Here is a 24,155-nt window from a genome sequence, read left to right as displayed (position 1 = left end):
AAATAAACATTTATAGTTAAGAAAAACACAGAAGTGAAAGTTTACAGTCACGTATAAATATAAAAATAATCATGTATCAGACATCGAGTTACTTATAAATATAGAAATAAACTTTTGTAGTTACTTAGAAACTTGGATATAAATATCTATATCCAGATATACACTATATGTACTGCAAACTTTGTTAATGCCTGCTAACACTATGGAACGTACATGAATAAGGTCAAGCCTGAGATGAGAGGTAAAAGAAGTAATAAAAAACAGTCTCTCTTTAATTGGGCCATTAAATAAAAAAAACTTCGCTATAATTAGTATATTTGTTTGAATTTCGCGCAAAGTTACACGAGAACTATCTGAGCTAGCCATCCCTAATTTAGCAGTGTAAGACTAGAGGGAGGCAGCTAGTCATCACCACCCACCGCCAACTCGTGGGCTACTCTTTTACCAACGAATAGTGGGAGTGACCGTCACATTATAACGCCTCCACCGCCGAAAGGGCGAGCACGTTTGGTGCGATGGGCATAAATCAGGGTATAATTATCTTTATTTTATTTTTACATCTAAGCTTTTGTTGAAAAATTTCTACTTTTGTAAAAATAATTTCAGATTATGTTATTACAGTCAACAGTAGAACTAGATGGATTTCTACAGGTGTAATTTTGCGAATATGAATACACTGATTTTCATATTGGAATGTTATACACTATATTGAGAACATTCGAAGTTTAAAAAACAGATCTGTAAGACGCCTATTGTACTTATATCTAAACACATTTCAGTCAAAACTATACAATCCAACATAGCTGCAGTGTAAATAAAGTAAAATAACTTAAAAGTCTAAAAACTATACAGAGAGGGGAAAACAGCTGATCTGAAGCATTAACCTATTTTGGTCTTTCTAACAATGAATTCTTATATTGATTCAAAGATAACCGAATAAACGCACATACGTGATCACAAGTTTGAACGCCACCAGCGATTTGTCGACATATGAACAGCTATAATTTAGATTCGAGTAAATTGATTACTAGATTTACTGACCGACCAATCACAGCAAAACCTTTTTAAAAACCAGCATAACTGTTTAAAAAATTATTGGATTCAATGCTTAATTATGCTCAAACTAAGTCACGTGAACATTTTTAGACACTGACAAATGTCCCGTAAGATAAACAGTTCTGGAGTAAAACGTTTAAAACCAGCTTTTGTCAGAATGATGTTCTAGCGTTTAGTAAAAATCGAATGAATTACGTTAACGTAATACATTACCGTGTAACACGAGAGAAAAAGAAATCCGTATAAAATAAACATTTATTGGTGTTGTTGTTTTCGTAGAAAAATAGTGTTCTAAGATCGTTCATGATATTTATAACCAGAGTGTATTTGATGAATTCCCTGAACAATGAAAATTTCTCATGCTTGTCGACGTTTCAGTGTGAAAGACATCCTTGAGTTAAATGATTTTCCCTCTGCTTCCAGCTCTGCGAGAGCGGGACTCTCTTCGAATTCAACGCCTTTCGCGAACTCCTTCAGCTTGCCGATAGAAGTTCCGTCCATAGCCTCCTGTAACTTATCAAATAATTTCCCCGTTCTTCTACGAGAACAATGGGGTTTACAGAGAAACATCGGGTAGCAAACTTTACGTTGATTCCGAGCTTCTTCCGTTATATACTTCTATGGGTAAATATTACCAATTCTTACACTTATGATTCAGCTAACGTAAAAAACATTAAGTTTATGTAAGCTTCTTACACCTTTCTTTCACTTATGAACTAGTAAATATATATAAGCATGATGTAATTACTTTCATGAAATAACTTGGTATTAAAAATTACTTTTAGTTCAAGAAACAAGGTTTTACTGAAGACTTGAATAATTTTAATACAAATATACCTTTAGAATTTTTTACCTACTTGAAAAAAATATCCAGAGCATTTTGTGTAAGCTCAATTTGTTCTACTTATGGCATCCCATGTTTTAATACTCGTTGAATTTATATTTAGTGAAACACGTGGAACTTAAGTATAAATTAATTTCGGAATATTAATGAGACTTGTAGCTTGATTACATTAACGAATCTACAATGGCAAAGCGTGTGCAAATACAGGCCACTTATTCCACTGAGAGGGTATATATATATATCCTCAAACAGAAATATGGTTTTAAAGAGTTTTAAATAGTTCTAAAACTAATTGTAAGAGCACTTTTAGTCATGACTTCTGCCAGCTCTATATGAATCTTTCATAAGTATGTAACCTTGTTATACACGTATGCTATACCTTTCGAGACGCACATGTTATGTTATGGCAAAAGAGACGTGACAAAGACGACTGGAGAACATTTGACATGTTTGGTGTTTTTAGACTTGTCTTAATTCATATTTCTCAATACTATAACTTTTTCCTTAACTTGCTTCTCAAATTACTGTATTACAATAAATCACTGAAACTTTCAATTATAGCAAAAACAGCTTAACAAATTAATAAAACCTAAAATAACTTGATAGATAACGGACAAACAGATAGACACATATCTTTTATGTTTTGCATACATGTAGATACCATCAAAGGTATATTTGACCAGAGAGACATTTCATGTTAAATCTTATATAAGATAATATACTCGATCAGCGAGACTTTAGGCATTATAACTTATTCAGTAGAATATATTTGATCCGGGGAAACTTGCATATGAAAGCTTATACAACAGAAGTATAGTTGATTACCACGACCTTATGTATTATAGCTAAAACAACGCGATATATTTGATCAGCGTCAATCTCTACAGATATAAGTTTATTAGACATTTTATCCTTGAAGACAAACTTGAGATCGAGTTTCTGCTCTATATGTTAATATAACTAATGACATGTTATATACTTTATACCGCTGTTTAATATCATCCGTTTTAGTTGCGTTTTATGTGGTTTATTTTCTAGTTTGTTTCCTTCTTTGGGGAAGGGGGTTACATTGAATAAGCTGTTTATAGAGAAAGTTCGTGACAAAATGTAACTTCCCAATTATTGCTAGGGTTCAAAATACACAAAATTATTTGTAATTCCTTAACTTTGGTGGTTACAGGGTCCCTAATAACATATAATATATACTATATGTATAAATAAAACTAGTTTTGATACGTCAGATAATCCCATTAACTAATGTTCTTTTTTATGTATTTTACCTAACTGTAACAGAAAAAATTCCCCCACTGGCACAGCTGCATGTCCTCGGACTCACACCGCTAGAAACCAGGTTTCGATGCCTGTGGTAGGCAGAGCACAGCGAGCCCATTGTGCAGTTTTGTGCTTAATTCCAAGCAAACAAACAAACAGAAGAAAATATCAAATTAATCAAGTTATGCAATATTTAGAGAAAAATATGTAACCAAGTCAGTAATTTCAGATTAAGAGGACTGTATAAATATCTAATACAACGTGTATGGATTATTTCACGCAAGTGCTGTGTCGCACAGTTAATAGTCATTTCAATTTTATCATAAGTACGGTTACACCTTAGAGTAGATTCGGTACAAGCATGCGATGTTTTCAATAAACGGCTGCACATTTCTAGTTGTTGTTTGTGTTGAGCTAATGTTGTGATAGTGTTTGTGTGCATTCCGAAATACGACATACAGAAGTATACGATGTTTGTTAAACATTATCTTGTGGTAAGGTCATATTCTGGAGGTAGCGAAGAAACGTTTTGTTTTTGTTTATTGTGTGGCAGTTATAACATATGTTGTTTTTACTTAAATCCGTATATTACAAATATAGGGCTAGGGCATATCGATTAACACACGTTTATTATACAGTGTTTGTCCCGTTACCAAGTCACTACTAAAGCCCTGCCTTTACTGATATACAGCTTTCTTCATATGCATGTAAAGTACCTTTTGAAACCTTTAACCATAAAGGCAAAATTACAGTGTAACTTAAACTATATTTATATTGCGCCAAACCCAGTCTGCACTTTATTACTGAGACACAGATTTTAAGGAAACTTTGCTTTTTTCGTTTTCCATTCAGGTATGTCCCTTTATATATGTATATGTATAGTATAATATCATATAATTTTCGCCTATTCAGCATGATGATATATGTTCTTTGATCACAATTACGTACATGCTTGAATATCTGCACTTTTAATTTAGGCAGCTAGGCAGTCTTACTTATCAGTAATTACATTTCAAAAATATTATAAGTTATACTTAAATCATCTCAGTTCTATTGTGTAATAAGAATCAGGTACGCTTTCGTATCAGTAATTCTATTCTGTGGACTTAGATAAACTTAGATATCATCAGTTCTATTCTATAAACATATTCAACTAAATTTAGGTGTTAGAAATTTTATTCTGCAAGCATGGCCAGTTAGACTTATTTATGTGTGCAAGTATTTTTTTTCCACAAGAATAGTCACGAATCATAAGAAAATAGCATTTTTTCGTATGTTTAGTCTCCGAGTGCAAACAATATAGGAAGCACAGCTTCAGTTTCAAGAATTCCTATTATGATCATTTTTCTTCAGTTTTTATTATGACCTCTTTCTTTGTCGTTTCGTGTTCTTCCCATCCATATTTTATTGAGAAATGGTCAATTTGTATTATACAAAGCCCTATGTTGGGTGAAAAGATTGAAAAAAATAGCACTCCGCTAATGGCCTACAGTCATTAATAAAAGCCTCGCATGTCCAGGTGGTTAGGGCGCTCGACTCGTAATCTAAGGGTTGCAGGTTCGAATCCATGTCACACCAAACATGCTCGCCCTTTCACCGTGGGGGCGTTATAATGTTACGGTCAATCCCACTATTCATTGGTAAAAGAGTAGGCCAAGAGTTTGCGGTAGGTGATGAAGACTAGCTTAGACTGCTAAATTAGGGACGGCTAGCGCAGGTAGCCCTCGTGTAGCTTTGCGCAAAATTCAAACATAAACAAAAAAAGAGTAACAACAACAAAATATGAATTTGCGATTCCATCAGTTCAGTTAAAGAAGCATAACGTTAATGATAACGTTAATGACACTGATTATCACAAAGTTCAATATTTCAATCACGTCTACACTTTCTTAACAACAAAAAGATCGTTCGTACACTCCTAGGGGCCCGGCATGGCCAAGCGTGTTAAGGCGTGTGACTCGTAATCTGAGGGTTGCGGATTCGCATCCCCGTCGCGCTAAACATGCTCGCCCTGCGTTATAATGTGACGGTCAATCCCACTATTCGTTGGTAAAAGAGTAGCCCAAGAGTTGGCGGTGGGTGGTGATGACTAGCTGCCATCCCTCTAGTCTTACACTGCTAAATTAGGGACGGGTAGCACAGAAAGCCCTCGAGTAGCTTTGTGCGAAATTCAAAAACAAAACAAAACAAACACTCGTAGGGACAGCGAGAAAAAGAAACGCTTTTAATGACTTAACAAATAAAATCCCATGAAGAACTCTGTACCCGCAAATGTTAATAAATAGATGATGTATGCAAAGGCTTTTCTTACGTTCAAATAAGTGTTTAAAAGTACAGATAAATAACGCAAGACAAAGTCTTAAACTTTTACATAATAATGTATCAAATAACAAAACATGGTAGTAGTTTTCTTCCAGTTAATATAAACAGCAAGTTCTGTTGCAATGTAGCTGGCAAGACTAGCAAAATTAGGAAGCATATTAATGTTACTTACATTGTTAATAAGTTTATAGGGTATTCTAACGTTACTGAAAACAATTGGTAAACCTAATAAATTAAGCTAGACTTACTGACAAGATCTGCAAGTGGTTTAAAACGATAATTGAAAATGAATACAACGTTAAAATCATTACACAATAAATAGTTACTTAAAACATGGACTTCTCCTAAAAGAAATTCTACATATATTTTAGTGCCCTATGACATCATCTTCAGGAGTAATGGTAAAGGCGTGATTGAGACTTGTATACTTACATAATTATTTACGTACCAATAATGCCATATAGGACTGAGCTACCCAAATTTACAAATCATCTATTCAGTACTTTATTTTTTCTAGACCAGCACCAACTTTCTTGTTTAATATGAAATAATTGTTGTTGTTGGCTGTTTTTTTTTTTGTTTTTTTTCAATTTCAGTAGTTCCTCTGATATCTAATTTAATTTTAACAGGCCACCTTACGAACCAATGGAGGAAAATAGAAACTATCCATTCGATTTTTCTTAATTTGAACTGATTTTTGTACGTTTTTATTGGCTAAAGACAAGACATTACCCACGATCTTTTATCTTTGGGGCTGCGGAAAGTGATTTAAAGTGGTAAGATGACTGAAATCTGTCAGTGCATCACAAGTTTAACGGCCGAGCACAAGAAACGCGAAATTCTCCAAATAACACACAGTGGTATTCAGGAACCGTTTAGAACCACTTTGGTAGATTTTGTGTAGCAAGCCAAGTACAATATTAAGCCTGTAGCTGCTTTCAGAATCTGCTTTTCCTACTGCTGACTATCACAATGCTCAGACCTTCCTTACCGAATCGCAGGTGAAATCGTTCGTTTCTCAATTGAAAACTAAACATAAAAAAAGATGATAGCAGAAGTATATAAAGTTGGCAGTTGTCTAATTAATGATGTTAAGAATGTGGCTTTATTGATACATACTGAATTTCCTCCTAGTGGGTAGACCTTAGTACCAGTTAGTATGGAGACTTTAGCATGCTGTATTTCACTTAAACATATATCAGTTAACAAAATTTTAGAAAACTATTAAAATAAATGCATAATAGTAAATCTGTTATAGAATGTATATACAAATGCACATAAATATATTTATTGTGCTTGTTTGTTTGGGATTATGCACAAAGCTACACAATGGGCTATCTGAGCTATGCCGACCACTGGTATCGAAACCTAGTTTTTAGCGTTGTAAGTCCGCAGACATACCACTGTGCCGCTAGGGGAAGCAAATTTACACATCTTAAAACTTCAGATATAAATATTGTTTATATATAAACATGCAGTTATCTTATGATAAGGAAAGACATTTAGGAAAATATATACTTTATATTTTGTATTAGTGCTGTAACATAGAGTCTGTTCTGGGGGTTGAAACCCTCCTAACGGTATAAAATAAAACCATATTTTGTTATGAATTGGTTCGTTAGAAGTATGAAATGGATGGTTCTGAAAAAATAAGTAGTATTCGTATGTATTTACCTATGCATATTTATAGATGCCATAGGTAAAAAAGATGTACTGCAGAACACCGTTTCGAAAATAATGAAAATTGTAATAACTCTCTGGTGTTATCTTAACAAAAATAGTACCAAAGTAAAGCTTACGTAATGACTTTTGACACTGTATGACAGAATGTACATTATACATATGATTTATCTGACATTTTTGGACATGATTCTTTTGAATTCATGGTCCGGCATGGCCAGGTAGTTAGGGCGCTTGACTTGCAATCTGAGGGTCGTAAATTCAAATCCCCGTCCCACTAAATATGCTCGCCCTTTCAGCCGTTATAACGTTAAAATGTAAAAAATCAATCCCACTATTCCTTAGCAAAAAGAGTTGCCCAAACGTTTGCAGTGGGTGATGATGACTAGTTACCTTCCCTCTGGTCTTTCACTGCTAAATTAGTGATGGCTAACTTAGATATCCTTCGTGTAGCCTTGCGTGAAATTCAGGCCACAAACCATACTTTGAATTACGCCCTAACGCCATTCGATATAAGTCGAAGCAGTTAGTAGATTAAAACACACCTATATTTTTCTGATGTATTAATATCTTCTTAGTCCGAAAGAATGGTTGTGAAATAACTAACTCCTTTTTACATATTTAAATAAATTATATATCTCCAAATATTACCCTTTTCACAACCACCTATTTCATACTTATAAAATACCAATGCATTAAAAATTATGATTGTGTTTTGCTCTACCTTGGGGAGGGATACCTCCAATTTCCAGGCCATTTTTTTGAAAATGGCCGCAGCATTAGTATCTAACTTAGTTTAAGGAACAAACAGCTAAAGAAAAAACATGTTATTATGATAATTTTTGCACCTACTGGTATTGCTTCTAGACCACGGTCTCTGTTGTATATTTAACTATGGTTTGTGTTGGCAATAAAAATACTCCCCGTTATTGTTCGATAAGTTACAACGTTCGCTTTATTTAAAATATATGAGTTTACTGGAATTCCAATAATTTTTTTTTATTTTTTGTGAAATATCAATAGAAAGTTGTGTTACAGTTTCTGTGTAAGTAGCTTTCTAGCTTATGTCATTTGTTGTGAAATATGAACAGATGTCACAGAGTTCCTGTGTAAGTAGCTTTCTAGTTTATATCATTTGTTGTCAAATATGAACAGATAGTTGTATTAGACTTTGTGTGTAAGTAGCTTTCTAGCTTATATCATTTGTTGTCAAATATGAACAGATAGTTGTATTAGACTTCGTGTGTAAGTAGCTTTCTAGCTTATATCATTTGTTGTGAAATATGAACAGATAGTTGTATTAGACTTTGTGTGTAAGTAGCTTTCTAGCTTATATCATTTGTTGTGAAATATGAACAGACAGTTGTATTAGACTTCGTGTGATGGCCCGGCATGGCCAAGCGTGTCACGGCGTTTGACTCGTAATCCGAGGGTCGCGGGTTCGAATCCCGGTCGCACCAAACATGCTCGCGCTTCCAGCCGTGGGGGCGTTATAATGTGACGGTCAATCCCACTATTCGTTGGTAAAAGAGTAGTCCAAGAGTTGGCGGTGGGTAGTGATGATTAGCTGCCTTCCCTCTAGTCTTACACTGCTAGATTAGGAACGGCTAGCGCAGATAGCCCTCGAGTAGCTTTGCGCGAAATTAAAATACAACAAACAAACAAACAAACTTCGTGTGTAAGTAGCTTTTTAGCTTATATCATTTGTTGTGAAATATGAACAGATAGTTGTCACAGAGTTCCTGTGCGAGTAGCTTTCTAGTTTATATGAGCTGTTGTGAAACGTGAACAGGGAAGTGTGTTACAGTAGCCCTCTAGTTTGTATTAATTGTTGTTAAATATGAATAGATAGTTGTGTTACAGTTCATTAGCGTTTATGAACTGTTGTTTCACAATTATTTCACGAACGAATAGATCGGTTCACTTCTCTAATGTACGTTTGGTGACATAACGTGTAGAACTTTTTTTTTTCCATGGCATACATTTTTCGGCCCTTATTACATATTTTACCATTCTAATTGTATTCAAGACATTGAAAAGACTCTAGTAATTACATTATTAGTAATTATTTTAATCTCTTATTAGGTTTATTTATTGAATATAAGTCAATATTGTTCTATTTAATTGTTTTACTAATTTACCGCTAACACCTTCGGATATGAATGAATCTACGAAAACAGTTTTCTTCTTTTTCAATTCTGGGCTTCTTAGCATTTGATTTGATTGTATTTAATGATTTTTCAGTACTTACTCAGGATAATTATTGATATTAAGCAAGGTTTGGATTTTGTTTCTACTTCATTTGCTTGTTTGAGGAGAGATTTTGAGCACGTATGAACCAAGAATAAGCTACAGGTTCGTTTAAAGCACTGGAATGAGCTGAAGAGTAATCGGAAGATACATCACTAAGATATGGTTCTTCCTACCTTTTCCATGGTAATCAGACTGTCTGAGAACTTAAGATGTTTTCGAGTGTATGAAGTTTCAAATAAGAACTAAATTGAATGGTTTGAGTATTTATTTGTGCATAAAAAACATTCAGTTTTTTCCGTAAATACTATCAAACAAGGTAAACGTCCTCTATATACTGTACTTAGAAGTCTGATTCCAGAGGTGTTTCTGAAATGGTCTGTAATTCCACTTCATGCATAATTTCCCATAAATGTATCCTTAGTCAGTTTAAAGATTTGGTGACTGTAAAGAAGTGAGTGTTATTGGGAACAAACTGAAAAATACGTGTTTTCTATGGTAAGGTCAAAAGTGTGTATTTCATGTTCATTTATAGTGAGAAATTTGCAATACAACTTTAACACCTACAAGTAGAATATTCTGTATAAGGCTTTAACGTACAAACTGTAAACTTAAGTGTTAGCTAGAAAACCCGTGATAAAAAGAAAGTGTAGAGTTTGAGAAAAAAGTCATCCGAGTCCTTAATATAACTTGGTATTAGTATGGAAAAAATATCAAGAAACAACGAAATTCACTTGCATGAACTGTTATTCACTAAGACAATTCACTTTTTGGTCCTTGGAAAATCCTGATCACTCAAGATAACAACAATGACGATAACAACTTATCATCGATCTTTCTAGCATATATGTTTAAAATATCTTTAGTTGTTGCCCCATTTTTCAATTATCATAAATAAGTTCTATGGACGCAGGTTTATCTTCCAGCTGCTGTTCCGTTAGATTAAACTTTTATTGATTTTAAGAAATGTTTTGTTTTTATCTGATTGATTTATTATAGTGTTGTAGTAATATGATTAGCACTTTTGTTTCCTTTGAACATTTAGAAGATTTTCCTTAAAACGACTTAACTTTCTGTATCTCTATTCCTGGTAAAATATCGGAAACGATAAGTTTGTTTTAACATATTAGTGCCTAACTGTATATCTTCTTGACTACGGTTGGTGTTATTTTCAATATTAACTCGCTCAATAGTTTTTCAACATTAGTTGTTTAGTTAAAACTTTTAACACAGTTCGGCCTCAGTTTGGTAAATAAATGTTAAATACCACTTTCTGCTCCCTCGTTAGAATTATAATAAAATAAATTATCTCTTTCATGAATGTTATTTACATGCTCTTCATTAAGCTTACTTAAGTTATGTGAAGTGGTACTTAAACAAATGAGTCTCCATTAATCATGTTAGTTCCTTTTGAAAACCGATGATAATGTACTTTCCTCCTTCCTGATGTCACCAGTATCTTTGTGTGACGTTATGTGGAAATTTAACTCTGGGTTCTGCCAGATGTCAACACTGTAATGTAGTATCCGTTGTCAGACGTCATAAGTAGCTCCGAGTTTTTCCCGATGTCGGTATAGTATTGCAGTATTCATTGTATGACATTATGCGAAGCTTTAGGTCATTCCCGATGTCAGCACAATTATGTTGTGTTCGATGATACTGTTACTTGGAACTTTGGGCTCTTTTAGACGTCATCACAGTAATACAATGTCCAATGATATGTATGAGGTTATACAGAAATCTGTATAGGAAAACATACAGATTGTGAATGCTTGATAGTAAGTAACTTCATTTTCAAATGGCAAACACGAATCACGTTGTTAAGTAGGTATATCCTGAATGCCTAGAAACGTTTTGTTGAGTTCTATTCAGAGAATTGGATGATACTGAACTGTCAGTAAGTTCTGGAAATAGACTATCTTCATCAAACATTCTATAATTCTTTCGTCTAACAGAGAGCTATAAGAAAATATGTATTTATTTATTTATACGTCTTTAAGCCCCCATCCCTTACACGTATTTATTAGTAGCCACAAGTCAACATGACTGGTAAAACATACAGTTAACTCTTGAGTCAATTTTATTAAGAATAAAATCTAATTTAGTGATTATTCATCAGTAATATATGAATGTACAATGTATTTCATAAACATCAATAATACATAAAAGTATGATATATTTTCTAAACAAACATAATATATAGACGTACAACATACGTACTCTTCTGCATAATGATAAATTCATTAAGACTATACCTTAGCTACAATAAATTAGAGCATGTCTTAGATAATATTATAGCTTAACAAAACTGTGTTCTTTACCTTCTACTTAGTGAGAATTAATGTTTCGTCTATCACTGTGAAATTTTCTCATTTTTATTCCATGGTATCGAACCTGATGTTCCTGAATTTTGTACGCTAAGCAAGTGTCCTGCTTTTTGTACTATAGGTTACTATAGTCAACCACCTTTTAAAAATGCAAATTAATTGACTATCACATCATCGTACACTAGCATACGTCTTATGTTTTACTGTAGCATTATAGTTCTTATGTTTATCGTATTGGCTTACCATGAAGAAGCTTACGTTTTACGACAACAACTGATTGGTAGAATTAGCCGTAACGTTGATCGGCTTTACTCATTCTTAAAAATTAATGAAAATGGAAAAACTAACAATAGCAAAAAACACCAACGTACTTAAACAATGCTCTCTGCTGGTTGACTGTGTGTGGGGACTTGGGTTTTTATGCTTATATTGGGCAGAGCAAAGACACCCAACCTATGAATTTGTGCTTATTAACTTAAGCAATGAAACTAGTAGAGCTTGTAATACGGCATTTATTGGCAAAGGATAAGTAAGTGAAGTCAAAGAATTAGATAATTTTGAATATATAAAATAAGCAATGATAAATTGATCATAGAGTTCTTCTCAGGCGTACTCCTGTCAAGATCTCGCAGTGGGTCAGGAGTAAGTTTGCAGATTTAAAACACTAAAATCTGAGCTTAGTGGTGGACAGAACATAGATAAAGACGCAAAGTCTCATGCAAGCGCCAATTTTTTATATCTACTGATTCCAGCAAAACTCATAAGTCTGTTACCAAGATAATGAACTTCTTATTGAGAAAAATTAATTTTGTATCTGATGATTAGCAAATTGGTACTTATGAAAGCTTATTTAGTTCAGAGTATAGCATTTGTAGTGGCTTATATATCTATATATACTTGTGGAAAAAAAATTAAAACCACAAAGTAACTAAAGCACCAGTCTTAATTTTCAAAGGTTTACATTTTCTTTCTTTTCAGTAGGTAGGCATGGTCATGAGGGCTCAGATGCTTCTGTCGGTTCTTCTATTATACCTCAAAGTCTCGACAAACACATCTATACCACGGAGCCCTCAATACGTATACAGTCCACTACAGTGAGTCTTCGGGAGGACCCGTCAGTCTTAGTGACGTCATCTCATCAGTCTTCGCCAACAATCCCAGCGGAGAACGCACTCATTTCTCCATCTACACTTTCCCATAATATGAACCTTGTCTTGGACAAGTTTACTCGTGATTGTCCACATGAGGATATCCTACTGAGGTTAAGAAGTCCAGCGTCTATTTCATCGGTCATCAGTGAAAGATTCGGTGTTAAGGTCACGGAGGACCAAGCTACGAGCTCGAAATTACTAAAGGATGCATGTGATTTAAAAATTGGTTCTAAGTCAGAAAGTTCAAATAGCCAAGATAAAACAGGGTTTCCATTCAGTTCTCCTTCGTTTAGTCAAGCCAGAAAGATAAAACAAAAACCCATGTACAGTGGCAATTCATTCGACAGACAAGCACAGAAAAAACGAAAAAGACGTGTTCTGTTTTCCAAAACACAGACGTACGAATTAGAAAGACGATTTCGACAACAGCGGTATCTTTCAGCTCCCGAGAGAGAACACTTGGCAAATATTATACAATTGACTCCAACCCAGGTGAAAATCTGGTTTCAAAATCATCGCTACAAAACGAAACGCGCTCATCAAGAAAAAGACTTAGATCTTACTCCCATGGTTCCTCCTCGTCGTGTTGCCGTTCCGGTCTTAGTCAGGGACGGTAAACCTTGCAAACCACAGATAAACAACAGTTTCGTCAAGCCCCAAGATTCGTTACCATCCGATGTCTCGAATATGGAGCTGAGTTTGAATGTTGCCATGACAGCTGCTAATTTTACGTCTATGACAAATATGGCTGCTGCTGCGGCAGCGGCATCTGGTATCAACACCTTCAACATAAATATGATGTCCACCTACTCACATCCCATAATTCGACAAACGCCGTGGTGGTAAATCCTCTTATTTTGTGCGTGCAAATTTGTATCGATCACGTATTATATATTTTTTATGATAATGTATATCATAACGTTATTTTTACTGTTTTATAACACATTTATCATGTGAATCATTTTCATAATTCCCCTTCTGTTGATACTCTTTTTTTCTACATTCACATTATAACGTATTTTAGAAAATAAAAAAATCGATTTTGGCTTCGACGTTCAAGATCTTCAGTTTACTGAACATTTTCATTGACTTTAAATATAACTTTATCCAAAGTTACATATTAAAGGTTGAAACATCAATTTCTGACATTTTAGAAATGCTGAGTCTAGAATAACCTGCTTTGAACAATGAACGATGTAGCCTTACACCTCGTAAATATAATATTGAATGAACTATATATAATTTCAGCATCTGAATATTTTTATATGCCCATAGGCGTGTTGCCCCCCGCTAGTACAGCGGTATGTCTACGGATTTACAACGCTAAAATTAGGGGTTCGATTCCCCTCGGTGGGCTCAGCAGATAGCCTATGTGGCTTTGCTATAAGAAAAACACACCCATAGGCGTGACCTCGTGATTAGTCTTCTCAGATTGTGAATCTGTAGCTCGCGTCCCGATACTAAGAAAACTTGCCTCGCATTTTGGTTCCATGGATCCATACGAATGACGGTTAAATCCCACTATTCGATCCGATAATAATAGTTGGCAGTGGGCACTGTTAACTAGCTAAAACATTTATAATCTGTCACTTCATAATTAGGAACGGCTCTTCGCAGATAACTCTTGGAGTTTTTATGCGAAATTCTAAAACAAAAATTTAGCTCCAATACAAGAAATATGCCTGAATAATTATGGTTAATAACCATGAGTAACTTATAAAAACTATGTTTTTTATGATTTATTTTGAAGAAATTCACCCCTGAAAATATTGTAGCGTATTTGCTAAAAGCTGGTATGTAGAAAGATACTCTGGAACCGGCTCTTTATTAAGAAGTCGATGTTAAATATCACTCTTTCTCTGTTTTCCAACAGAATGAAAAAAAATGTAATTTTATCGATAAACGCCTTATGAGTTGATGAATTATACTTGTAGCAAGAAGCTGTATAAGTGAACGTTGAAAAGTAAGGGTTTTTACTTCTGGATAATTCAATAGAAGAGCACTGGCACTGTTGTTGAGATATCCTGGGTTCGAAATCTGGTTGTTGAATACCTTTTTTATATAAGTATTGCTTTCTTTTTTAGTTAGTGTACAGCATTTCAGGTATTGCACCACGTTTATGAGAATGACTATATTTTTCTTGATTTAGAACACATAACCAAACAAACATGTGTATTTTGGGTATTTAAATACTAACACTTGAGTCTCTGAAACTTAATATGTATAATACGTAATTCAGCAAAAACAAACCTTATTGACCCTTCCAAGCATAGAAAAACTCTGTTCAAAAAGATATTCTGAATATGTTTCAATGATATAGTTATTTTATGAAAGGTTCTAATGAAACACCATAACGGCCTTAGTTTTGACTGAATTTATAAGTGTTTTTAATGTTTCTCAAATCTTATTTTTATATTTACTGAAGCTACTCTAAATATTACGTGGAGAATTATCTAATGTCTTAGCAGTTGTGGAGTATGTTCACCTAGCGGTGAGTCTAAGAAAAAGCTTTTTACGAGGTCTATGCAAGTTACTTTATGATTTACTCAATTTTTAGATTTTGTTTAAGTCAATGAGCTTTCATTCCAATGAGCTTTTCTTGTTCAAAAGTAACAGATTTGTCTACATAAATAAAGTTTGCTTTTTTTCGTAAATTTAAATAATAATATGGCCAATATACTATCTAGTAAAACCACAACCAAGGGAATGGTGTATGAATCTTAAAAGCAACTATTTGTTAATCCCACATACAAAAGAAAGAAACAACAAAAAACTGATAATTTTATCTTCAGGAAACTTTGCCATAAACTCTCGCATCAGACCGTAAACCAAACACACATACTCATTATTGCTGCTTGAATCTCTATTGAATCAAAATGACTAAAACACTTTATTGTCTTTAAATGAAGAGAAGAGTCTTATACGGTTGTTGTTGCTATTGTTTTGAATTAAGCATAAAGCTACTCAATGGGTTATCCGTGCTCTTCCCATCACGGGTATCGAAACCCGGTTTTTAGCGTTCTAAGTCCGCAGACATACCGCTGTGCCACTGGATGGCGTCTTATACGGTAACAAAATAAAAAGTGAAATTAAATTTTATTGCAAAAGTCAATTCTCTGTTTCATTTTAAAACATTTGAAAATTTGCATTTTAAGATTTTTTGTTGCATTTATTAATATGTCTTGTCCTCAGCAAATAGTTAAGTATGAATAATATATTACAAATAAGATAATTTGTTTTAGCCTATAAAGTATTAATTCTACTACTATTAAAACAGTCTTGGAAATATTTCTATCATTCTATCAAATTTACCTACTCTTACGAGAATGCTGTCATTGATTTTGTTTAACTCTAAGATTCTTCGGTGGAGAGGTTTGTTTGGTTTCTTTGAATTTCGCGCAAAGCTACAAGAGGGCTATCTGCGCTAGCTTTCCCTAATTAAGCAGTGTAAGACTAGAGGGAAGGTAGCTAGTCATCACCACCCAATGCCAACTCTTGGGCTACTCTTTTACCAAGGAATAGTGGGATTGACCGTAATATTGTAACCTAAGACGGCTGAAATGGCGAACATGTTTGGTGTCCGGGGATTCGAACCCGCGACCCTTGGATCACGCGTTATGGAGGTAAGTAGTGATATATTTACTAAAATATGATTTATGACAAACACAATAAGAATGTGGACGTCTTTCTCTTCCAAAGTCTAAAACGAATAAAAATATGTTTTGCGAAAACGTTTAATTGTGCTTTGTGATGTGTGCAGAGATTATTTAAAAAACATGTATATTTGGCACTGAATCCATACGGCATTGATAGGTTAATTTTTTATACGTGCATTTCGTAAAAATATATATTTTATAGTGATATAGAATTAAAATTTAGTTTCTTTTATAATTGCATTGTTTTTGATTACTTGTTTTGATATACATTATTTTATAAATACTTTGATGTTTTTAAATGCTTTCTTGTTAACTTTGTAGAGCTTCTATGAATATAGACCTTTAATGAATGGTTTTAGAATTTCTGAAAATATTATGATACTAAATCGAATTCAAGAATAATTTAAATATTGTCCAACATTTCTTTGAAAGTCACATCTAGTTTAAAATGTATAAATAAAATACCTTATTGAAACACACCATAAGACATATGTTTATCTTACTGTATGGCATAATTTTATTCCTATCAGAATGAAACGTAAATATCCAGTAAAAGGTTTGTGAATTCTTACAGTTTCAATGATAGCAACATTTTCTTAACTGTGCTGTAAAAAATGATTCTCACAAGCCATCACTACGTCTAATTATTGTCGGTATGAAACTGCTTATAAATTATCATTTTGGACTTTGTGAATTAAACCTTTTAAGTTTTCGTATTAAAATAACATATATACCAAATAAAAACAGGAGTAAATGAACATCTATACTATCTTCCATTCACTTTCTAATTTAAAATTTGATGTTTCAATTTAGGATACTTTAGGAACTTCACCTTATATCATTCAAAATAATGAAACTGTGTTCTTTTTCTTTTTAAGTATAACAACTGAACGGCACTTGCAGATTTCTAAGTCAGGAAAATCTGGCAGATGAAGAACAAAACTCTTATAATTGTGTTTTAACTTGAACAAGAATAGATCGTTATAAGTGATTTTTTAATCTCAGTAAAAAATGTATTGTTTTGTTTATTTAAAAGCAAAACGTACTTTTATAAAGAAACAGATAGGAAAATATGCCTTTCAAAATTTGACATTTTTATGTTTTGAGTTTGTAGAGTTCTGTTGACTTCATACACAAGTGTATTATAAAGATGAATTTAATTATGTTAAGTGGAAATCCAATAAAAACAACTGTTTACTCAAAACTTGCCTTGGCTATCCTTCAATACTTTTTGTATTTCTTATTGCGTTATATTAAAACAAGCATAGCAATTTTTGAAAAGTACAGCAACAAGTTCATTTGATGATAAAATCTATCATCTTTTGTCATAACAGTAAATATCCCCCCCCCCGCCATGGCTGGGCCGACAGGTAAGAACTCCAGGGCGCCATCTGAAGAGGTTATTCTTATAGTACATCAATCAAAACAGAAATTATTCAGGTTTATTTCATAGAAACAAAATATTGTAGCTTCCAAGACCTTACGCAGATTAAATATGCGTTCTTAATTCAGCCATTGTTAAGTATAAACAGTTGTAATGTGTTTGACTTATTGTTTTACGTTCTTCTTTACAACCACTCTAAAGTTCTTAGAATTACGATGATCGATGCAGAAAACTAAAGAAATAATAAAACAGGTAAGTCAGTATTTTGTGACAAAAATCTCATTAGACTGCAAATAATTTTCCACACATTCTCCATATTATGTATTTTAAATAAGTATATTTCAAGGGAACATGGCAAAACATCTACGCCTCCCAGTGGCATAGCGGTATGTCTGCAGAATCACTCCGCTATAATCTTGGTTTCGATACCCTTCGGGGGGAGAGCACCAATAGCCCGTTGTTTAGCTTAAGCTAAAACTTTATAATATAATGTGACTTTTTATTTTGTAACCTAAACTAAAACACTTCAGTACGGAAAAATTAAAATGAATGAGTAATAATCCTTACAATTCCAACGAAAAACAAATCTTCTACCTTAGCAATTTTTCTCAACTAAGTTATAAATAAATATTCCGTGAAAATAAAATAGCACTTAAGATATGGAAATATAACTTTAAAATTACAGTAACTTAAACACATAAAGTGGGTATAAATTTTAATTTTATGAAAAAAAAACTCTTTAATTTGATTATTAATATATCTGAAACGGAATTCTGTGGTACATTAAAAAGTAGGTAAGATATACTTATGTTGTAAACTGTAATTGAACGGTGTGTTTCTTGAGCATCTACATGCAATCCTATAGCCTTAAAAGAAATTTAAACCTAATGCTCGTACACCACACACCTCGTTCCTGGCACGCTTTTTCTATCTGATCATGTTCTTGTTCCGCCTCTCTACCACACCTAATGTACGCTTATAATACAAACTAAATACTAAAACCACTTAGGTCATAGAAAAGATCCTGAATCTTTGAACAAGTGCAGCACCCTCTTTCACGTAAAAGAAAAAAAATTGCTTATTAAAAAAAAAGAAGGTGCTATCCGGCAAGATGTATTTCTTATTTTTAAACGTTGTGATGCAAGTAATTTATCATATTGTAAATTAACTAAACAAAGAGACAAGACACGCTGTGTGGAAAATATATATCAGAGTTTGTTCATTTTCACGGAGTCACGCCACCCAGACTACCCCGCCTCCTTCGTTCAACAAGTTTCCTGTAACACTATACTTTAAACTATATCGATAACCATTCTTCGAAAACTGTATTAACCATAACATAACTGAAGACAACAGTCGTGACTTTGAACAAAAGGTTAATCTCTTGTTCTCGAGCATTTTTCTGATGTAAATTCTGATGTGTTGATTGCATTCTACCTTACCAGATTTTCAGGCTGATCCAGTAGTTCCTAATGATGTATAAAACTTTTTCTCATGTATTTGTTCTTTTGTTATCATGTGGTAAGTTCAATAGTTTGAATATTGATTTATACTTTTTTATTTTTCGTGAGAAGACAAGATAAAAAAGACGGTCTAATTTGTATAAATAGATCTCTATATATATCACTTACTTATTGAAAAGTAATGATAATATATTGTAATATTTTGATTGAAGAATGAATATAGTTGTCGCAAGTCAGTTTACTATGATTTTTTTTAGCTATTGTCGTAAATTAAGAGAAATCCATGAAATTATCTCTACTCAATTGCCAAAATGTGGCCAATGTTTGTGGTGCATACTTACGTACTTTACGGTCTGTGTGCAATCACCTTGTGATTACATTGTTATCACTCCATGCGTTGGTTTTACAGACACCTAAGCAATAGTCGACCTGGTTGGATAAATGTAAGCTCACGGACGTGTAACGCCAAAATTCAAGGTTTAGTTCCCCCACTGAACACAGCGAATAGTCCAGTATGTTTTTTATCTAAAACAAGAGAACAAACCAATTAAACAATAAATTGAGTATTTATTATATCTGTGATGTAAGTTAACGTTAATTGCATTCATAGATGGCGTCATGTCCTTACACCAAAAAATACTTTATTAGATTTTTTATAACACAACATGAGCACAGTATAGGGGGAAGACACACTGACATTCTTGTGGAGAAATGCAACGAAAAAATGGCCGCTACTGTTCCAATGACACAAAATATAACACAAACTTTCTACTCCAATAACAACCATAAGGTTTTTATAAGCTGTTTCTTGAGTTATACACACTTCCTACTTTGACCAGTGATCTTATAACTTAAAACACTTCTACGGCCAATGACCATCAATTAATTAATCACATGAAACACTGTAGAAGGAACTTAACAGCTGGATTTTAAAAGCGGGTACCGGAAAGCACCCCGATCGCCAATGCTTTCCGCCATCTCTTCCTACAAAGTCGCATTTACCCCCGTACTGTATATACCGCGTTCTAAATATATACAGCGTATACACATACAAAACGTTAAATATGGTAATCATATTTTTATGTTAATTATAATAGTCTCCACATTTTCTTAAATTCGTAACCTCAACAAAAGACAAGTACATCCCCTTGTTTAATATATAAATAATTTATTCCATTAGGATGTGTCAACTTGAAACTATAGATCTGTTACTAAGGTAAATATTATATTTTTCCTCTATAAAGCATTCTGTTCCTTAATATATGCAAAATACAATTCACTTGTCTTTAGTTTAGTGTTGCAGAATATATTATTAAAAGAATTAGGTTTGATGTTGTTTGTTTTTGAATTTCGCACAAAGCTACTCGAGGGCTTTCTGTGCTAGCCGTCCCTAATTTAGCAGTGTAAGACTAGAGGGAAGGCAGCTAGTCATCACCACCCACCGCCAACTCTTGGGCTACTCTTTTACCAACGAAGAGTGGGATTAACCGTCACATTATAACGCTCCCACGGCTGGGAGGGCGAGCATGTTTGGCGCGACGGAGATGCGAACCCACGACCCTCAGATTACGAGTCGCACGCCTTAACACGCTTGGCCATGCCGGGCCTTGATGTTGTTACTAAAAGTATCTTGTATTCATAGATACCACTATATGTATATGTATGTCACATTATGAGAAAAAAAAATCTAAGAGGAAGTGTATTTTAAACAGCATAGTTACTAGTTTCTATAATTTCCCATTTTAAACGATTCTTAATCTATGTTAGCCTAAAACAGCTTTTAACGCTAGATCCCAAGAATTGTAAGGAAAACAAAAGGTGTCTAATATCAGAAAACACTCCCCCTCAAGATGTGTAGTTCAGAAAATATGTTAGCCTGAAACAACAAGTAGCTTCATATCTCCAGGATTTTTAGAAAAATAGAAAATATCTAATCTCATGGAGTAATCACATAAACCATCAAAGCCTCTGAAATTTTGAAATTATGCTGGCCTGAAACAACGTGTAGCGTTAGATCTTCAGGGCTGCAAGAGATACTGAACATTTTAATACCATAAAAAATTTAGTTAAACCATCAGAAATCATGTTGGCTTGAAACAACGTATAACTTTAGATCAACAGGATTATAAGAGAGAGAGAGAAAGGGTCTAATATAAGAAAACATTTACTTAAATCAGCAAAACGTGGTTCAGAACTTATATTAGCTTAAAACAATGTGTAACGTTAGATCATCAAGCCTGTAAAGGAAACAGAAGGTTCTGATGTCAGAAAAAAAACACCTAAATCATCAAGACCAGTAGTGTTAAAACAAAGTATCATGGAAGGAGTGACCTCAGTCGATCAAAATATGTCTTGAAAACATATTACCTAAACTCAAAGAGGTGATAATTCTAAACTATCGTGAAAACCTTCAATGTAGGACCGGCACGGCCAGGTGGTTAGGGTGCTCGACTAGTAATTTGATGGTCGCGGTTTCGAATATGAAAGCTACTAAAAAAAATGGTTAATTTAGCCATTTATGCTTTTACTTCCTGTAAGTTCAGTTATTTTATACAACAATCATTAATTTTTTTATGTTTATCCGTTTTTCTTTCTTTTGTTGTTTTTTTTTCATGTGGCTTTATACATTGGGAGATTGTTGAATCTGAATTGTTAGCTTTCACTTAAATCTAGTTCCTGTTTTCATCATCAGTTGGTGAAAGTTATTCTTCATCGACAATGAAAACCTGGATCTTAAACAACAATTTCAACAATCCCAACAACTGGAACACAAAACGTAATCCCTGCAGTAAAGATAGAGTAGTTTTTCCAGCACATGAGAACGTTGTGGTGTACATTCCTGGTAGCCTGAAGTTTCGTACAATGGTACGTTAAATGGTTTGAAATCGAGGTTTCATAACCGACATATACATATGTAATCAAAAGGATTACTCATCTTGATATATATATTATGGACACATTGCACTTGTTCTTCCTCATTTACATATGCCAAACGAAAGTTATGGTTGTCATGTTTTAAGCCTTGTTTACAAGGAAAAAGATTACATTAATAAAGGATAATTACATTCCTCTACTTGTGATGTATGATTGTAATTCAGAAGTATTGTCAACACATTAATTCCGCTGATTGGGTGTCAATGTTTATCATAAATATCACGTTTATTTTATGTTTGAAAGCCAGAGACCAGGCATCAATAAGGTTTATTGTTTAGAGGAAGTAGGAAAAAGTTATAATAAAAAAACGGTATTGTTGTTTTGAATCAAATGTAAAAAAACGTCATAATAAATAAGAACTGGAAATATATATAACTTAATTAGTACGTTACTTAATAGTTTTAAAAAATAACTGAATGATTTCCCGACAAAACTAAATAAATACTCAGAACAACAAAGGCGCCTAATTGGTTCTCGAGTTAATATAGTAAAGCTAAAAATCCGGTTTCTATACCTGAGGTGGGCAGAACACAGACAGCCTATTATGTGGCTTTATGCTTAATACAAACGAGCATGCTTTATATCACAAAATTTTCTGATTAATTAAATATTCTACTTAAATTAAAAATGAATAGTTTTTGTCATTAAAAGACCATTTGATAGTCGTTCTAATTATTAGATGGTACTTTTTATATAAAATGTATAATAGTTATATTTGTTTACACTCTTACAACGCGTACACATACATATTGCAAAATACAGCTTTATCAAAATGTTGCATCTTACAAAAAATGAAGCAATTAAGTATAAGCTATTTGGATTCTTGAAATGGTTTAAATGGAGTTTAAACTGTTACATTAACTAGCATTTGTTTCATATTAGGTTCTACCTATGAACGGACAGTTCGTTCTGGGAACTTCAGCCGTGATTTCTCTCTCAGAAGGCTCAGTCTCTGCAGCTTCTCCGCCTTGTGAAGGGCAAGGTAAAAGTAACTTCGTGTTTGTAGCATATAATGTAAATGAAAAGATAGTCCCTTAAACCATGAGCGTAATTATTTCAGAAAAATAATGTAATATATACAAATGAACAATATTAGTTTTAAATAAAGCAATCTGTAACGTACAAAACTAGGGTAATTTAAATTACTTAAAACAAAGTATACTTTTACATATTTGAAGAAAAAAACTCCATAAACACGGGTCTTTATGATTTCATGAATTAGTCAACATAAATTTAATGCTAAACTTACACAGTTAATAATGAAACGTGGTTCTATAAGTTTCAATTCTGAAGTGCTACTTCGAGCGAATATAAGAAAGAAATATTTCAGTCACTGTACTATGAGAGTGTGAGGGCACTTTGAACTCCGCAGTAGAATGTGGGTATTAAAACAAAAAAATATAGCATATTTGTTTTTATGGGTTAATCATTGAATGTTTAACCGACAGATGTCCAGTTTGAAGGCTTAAAGGGAAACTGGTTTGATCCCCCAAACTGGAACGTTTCTTCCTCATCTGCAATTAACATTGCTGGGGGATCCTATCCTTCTCCTATTCCCCATTCTGAACAAGTCCCATGTCCTATGGATAATGTGGTTTTCCCAGTTGACAAAAGCTTCAAGGTATCCGTTAAGACACAAACCGGAGAAATCAAAGTTAACTCAATCATTATCAACGGAATGGTAAGTGAATTCTATTATTAGGGTGAGGGAAAGTGGTGTTTTCTTATAGTAAACCCACATCTGGCTATCTGCTGAGATATTATTATGGAGCTGGTAATTTAAGATAAATTATCAATAAATCCTGAAGAAAGCGAG

General features: G+C 33.5%; 2 protein-coding genes across 3 annotated transcripts; both read left to right on the top strand.

Moving 5' to 3' along the window:
• The first annotated feature begins 1,402 nt into the window (after positions 1 to 1,402).
• LOC143232781 (uncharacterized) lies at positions 1,403 to 13,759 on the top strand. The gene is made up of 2 exons (XM_076468629.1): positions 1,403 to 1,565; positions 12,733 to 13,759. Exons 1-2 carry the CDS (start codon positions 1,403 to 1,405, stop codon positions 13,746 to 13,748), a joined length of 1,179 nt encoding a protein of 392 aa, XP_076324744.1. The 3' UTR covers positions 13,749 to 13,759.
• Positions 13,760 to 18,962: 5,203 nt separating this feature from the next.
• LOC143257245 (protein amnionless-like) lies at positions 18,963 to 24,056 on the top strand. Of its 2 annotated transcripts, none has more exons than XM_076515666.1 (4): positions 18,963 to 19,463; positions 22,098 to 22,270; positions 23,222 to 23,321; positions 23,788 to 24,056. In XM_076515666.1, the coding sequence occupies exons 1-4, from the start codon at positions 19,415 to 19,417 to the stop codon at positions 24,039 to 24,041; spliced, it is 576 nt and encodes a 191-aa protein (XP_076371781.1). In that variant the 5' UTR covers positions 18,963 to 19,414; the 3' UTR covers positions 24,042 to 24,056. The 2 variants fall into 2 exon arrangements, with proteins under 2 accessions (XP_076371781.1, XP_076371786.1); XM_076515671.1 differs by having other exon boundaries at positions 22,079 to 22,270.
• Positions 24,057 to 24,155: the final 99 nt, after the last annotated feature.

The sequence above is a fragment of the Tachypleus tridentatus genome, chromosome 1 (genome assembly GCF_004210375.1).
Source record: "Tachypleus tridentatus isolate NWPU-2018 chromosome 1, ASM421037v1, whole genome shotgun sequence".
NCBI classification, from domain to species: domain Eukaryota; kingdom Metazoa; phylum Arthropoda; class Merostomata; order Xiphosura; family Limulidae; genus Tachypleus; species Tachypleus tridentatus.
Note: the sequence above shows the minus strand (reverse complement) of the source record. Positions and strands in the feature narration are given on the sequence as shown.

Excerpts from the sequence above, each read along its gene's own strand:
- LOC143232781 (XM_076468629.1), top strand. The coding sequence starts at position 1,403 with ATGAAAATTTCTCATGCTTGTCGACGTTTCAGTGTGAAAGACATCCTT. Across the intron at positions 1,566-12,732 it reads AGTTCCGTCCATAGCCTCCT|GTAGGCATGGTCATGAGGGC; the intron begins GTAACTTATCAA and ends TCTTTTCAGTAG.
- LOC143257245 (XM_076515666.1), top strand. The coding sequence starts at position 19,415 with ATGATGTATAAAACTTTTTCTCATGTATTTGTTCTTTTGTTATCATGT. Across the intron at positions 19,464-22,097 it reads TGTTCTTTTGTTATCATGTG|TTGGTGAAAGTTATTCTTCA; the intron begins GTAAGTTCAATA and ends TTTCATCATCAG. Across the intron at positions 22,271-23,221 it reads GCCTGAAGTTTCGTACAATG|GTTCTACCTATGAACGGACA; the intron begins GTACGTTAAATG and ends GTTTCATATTAG.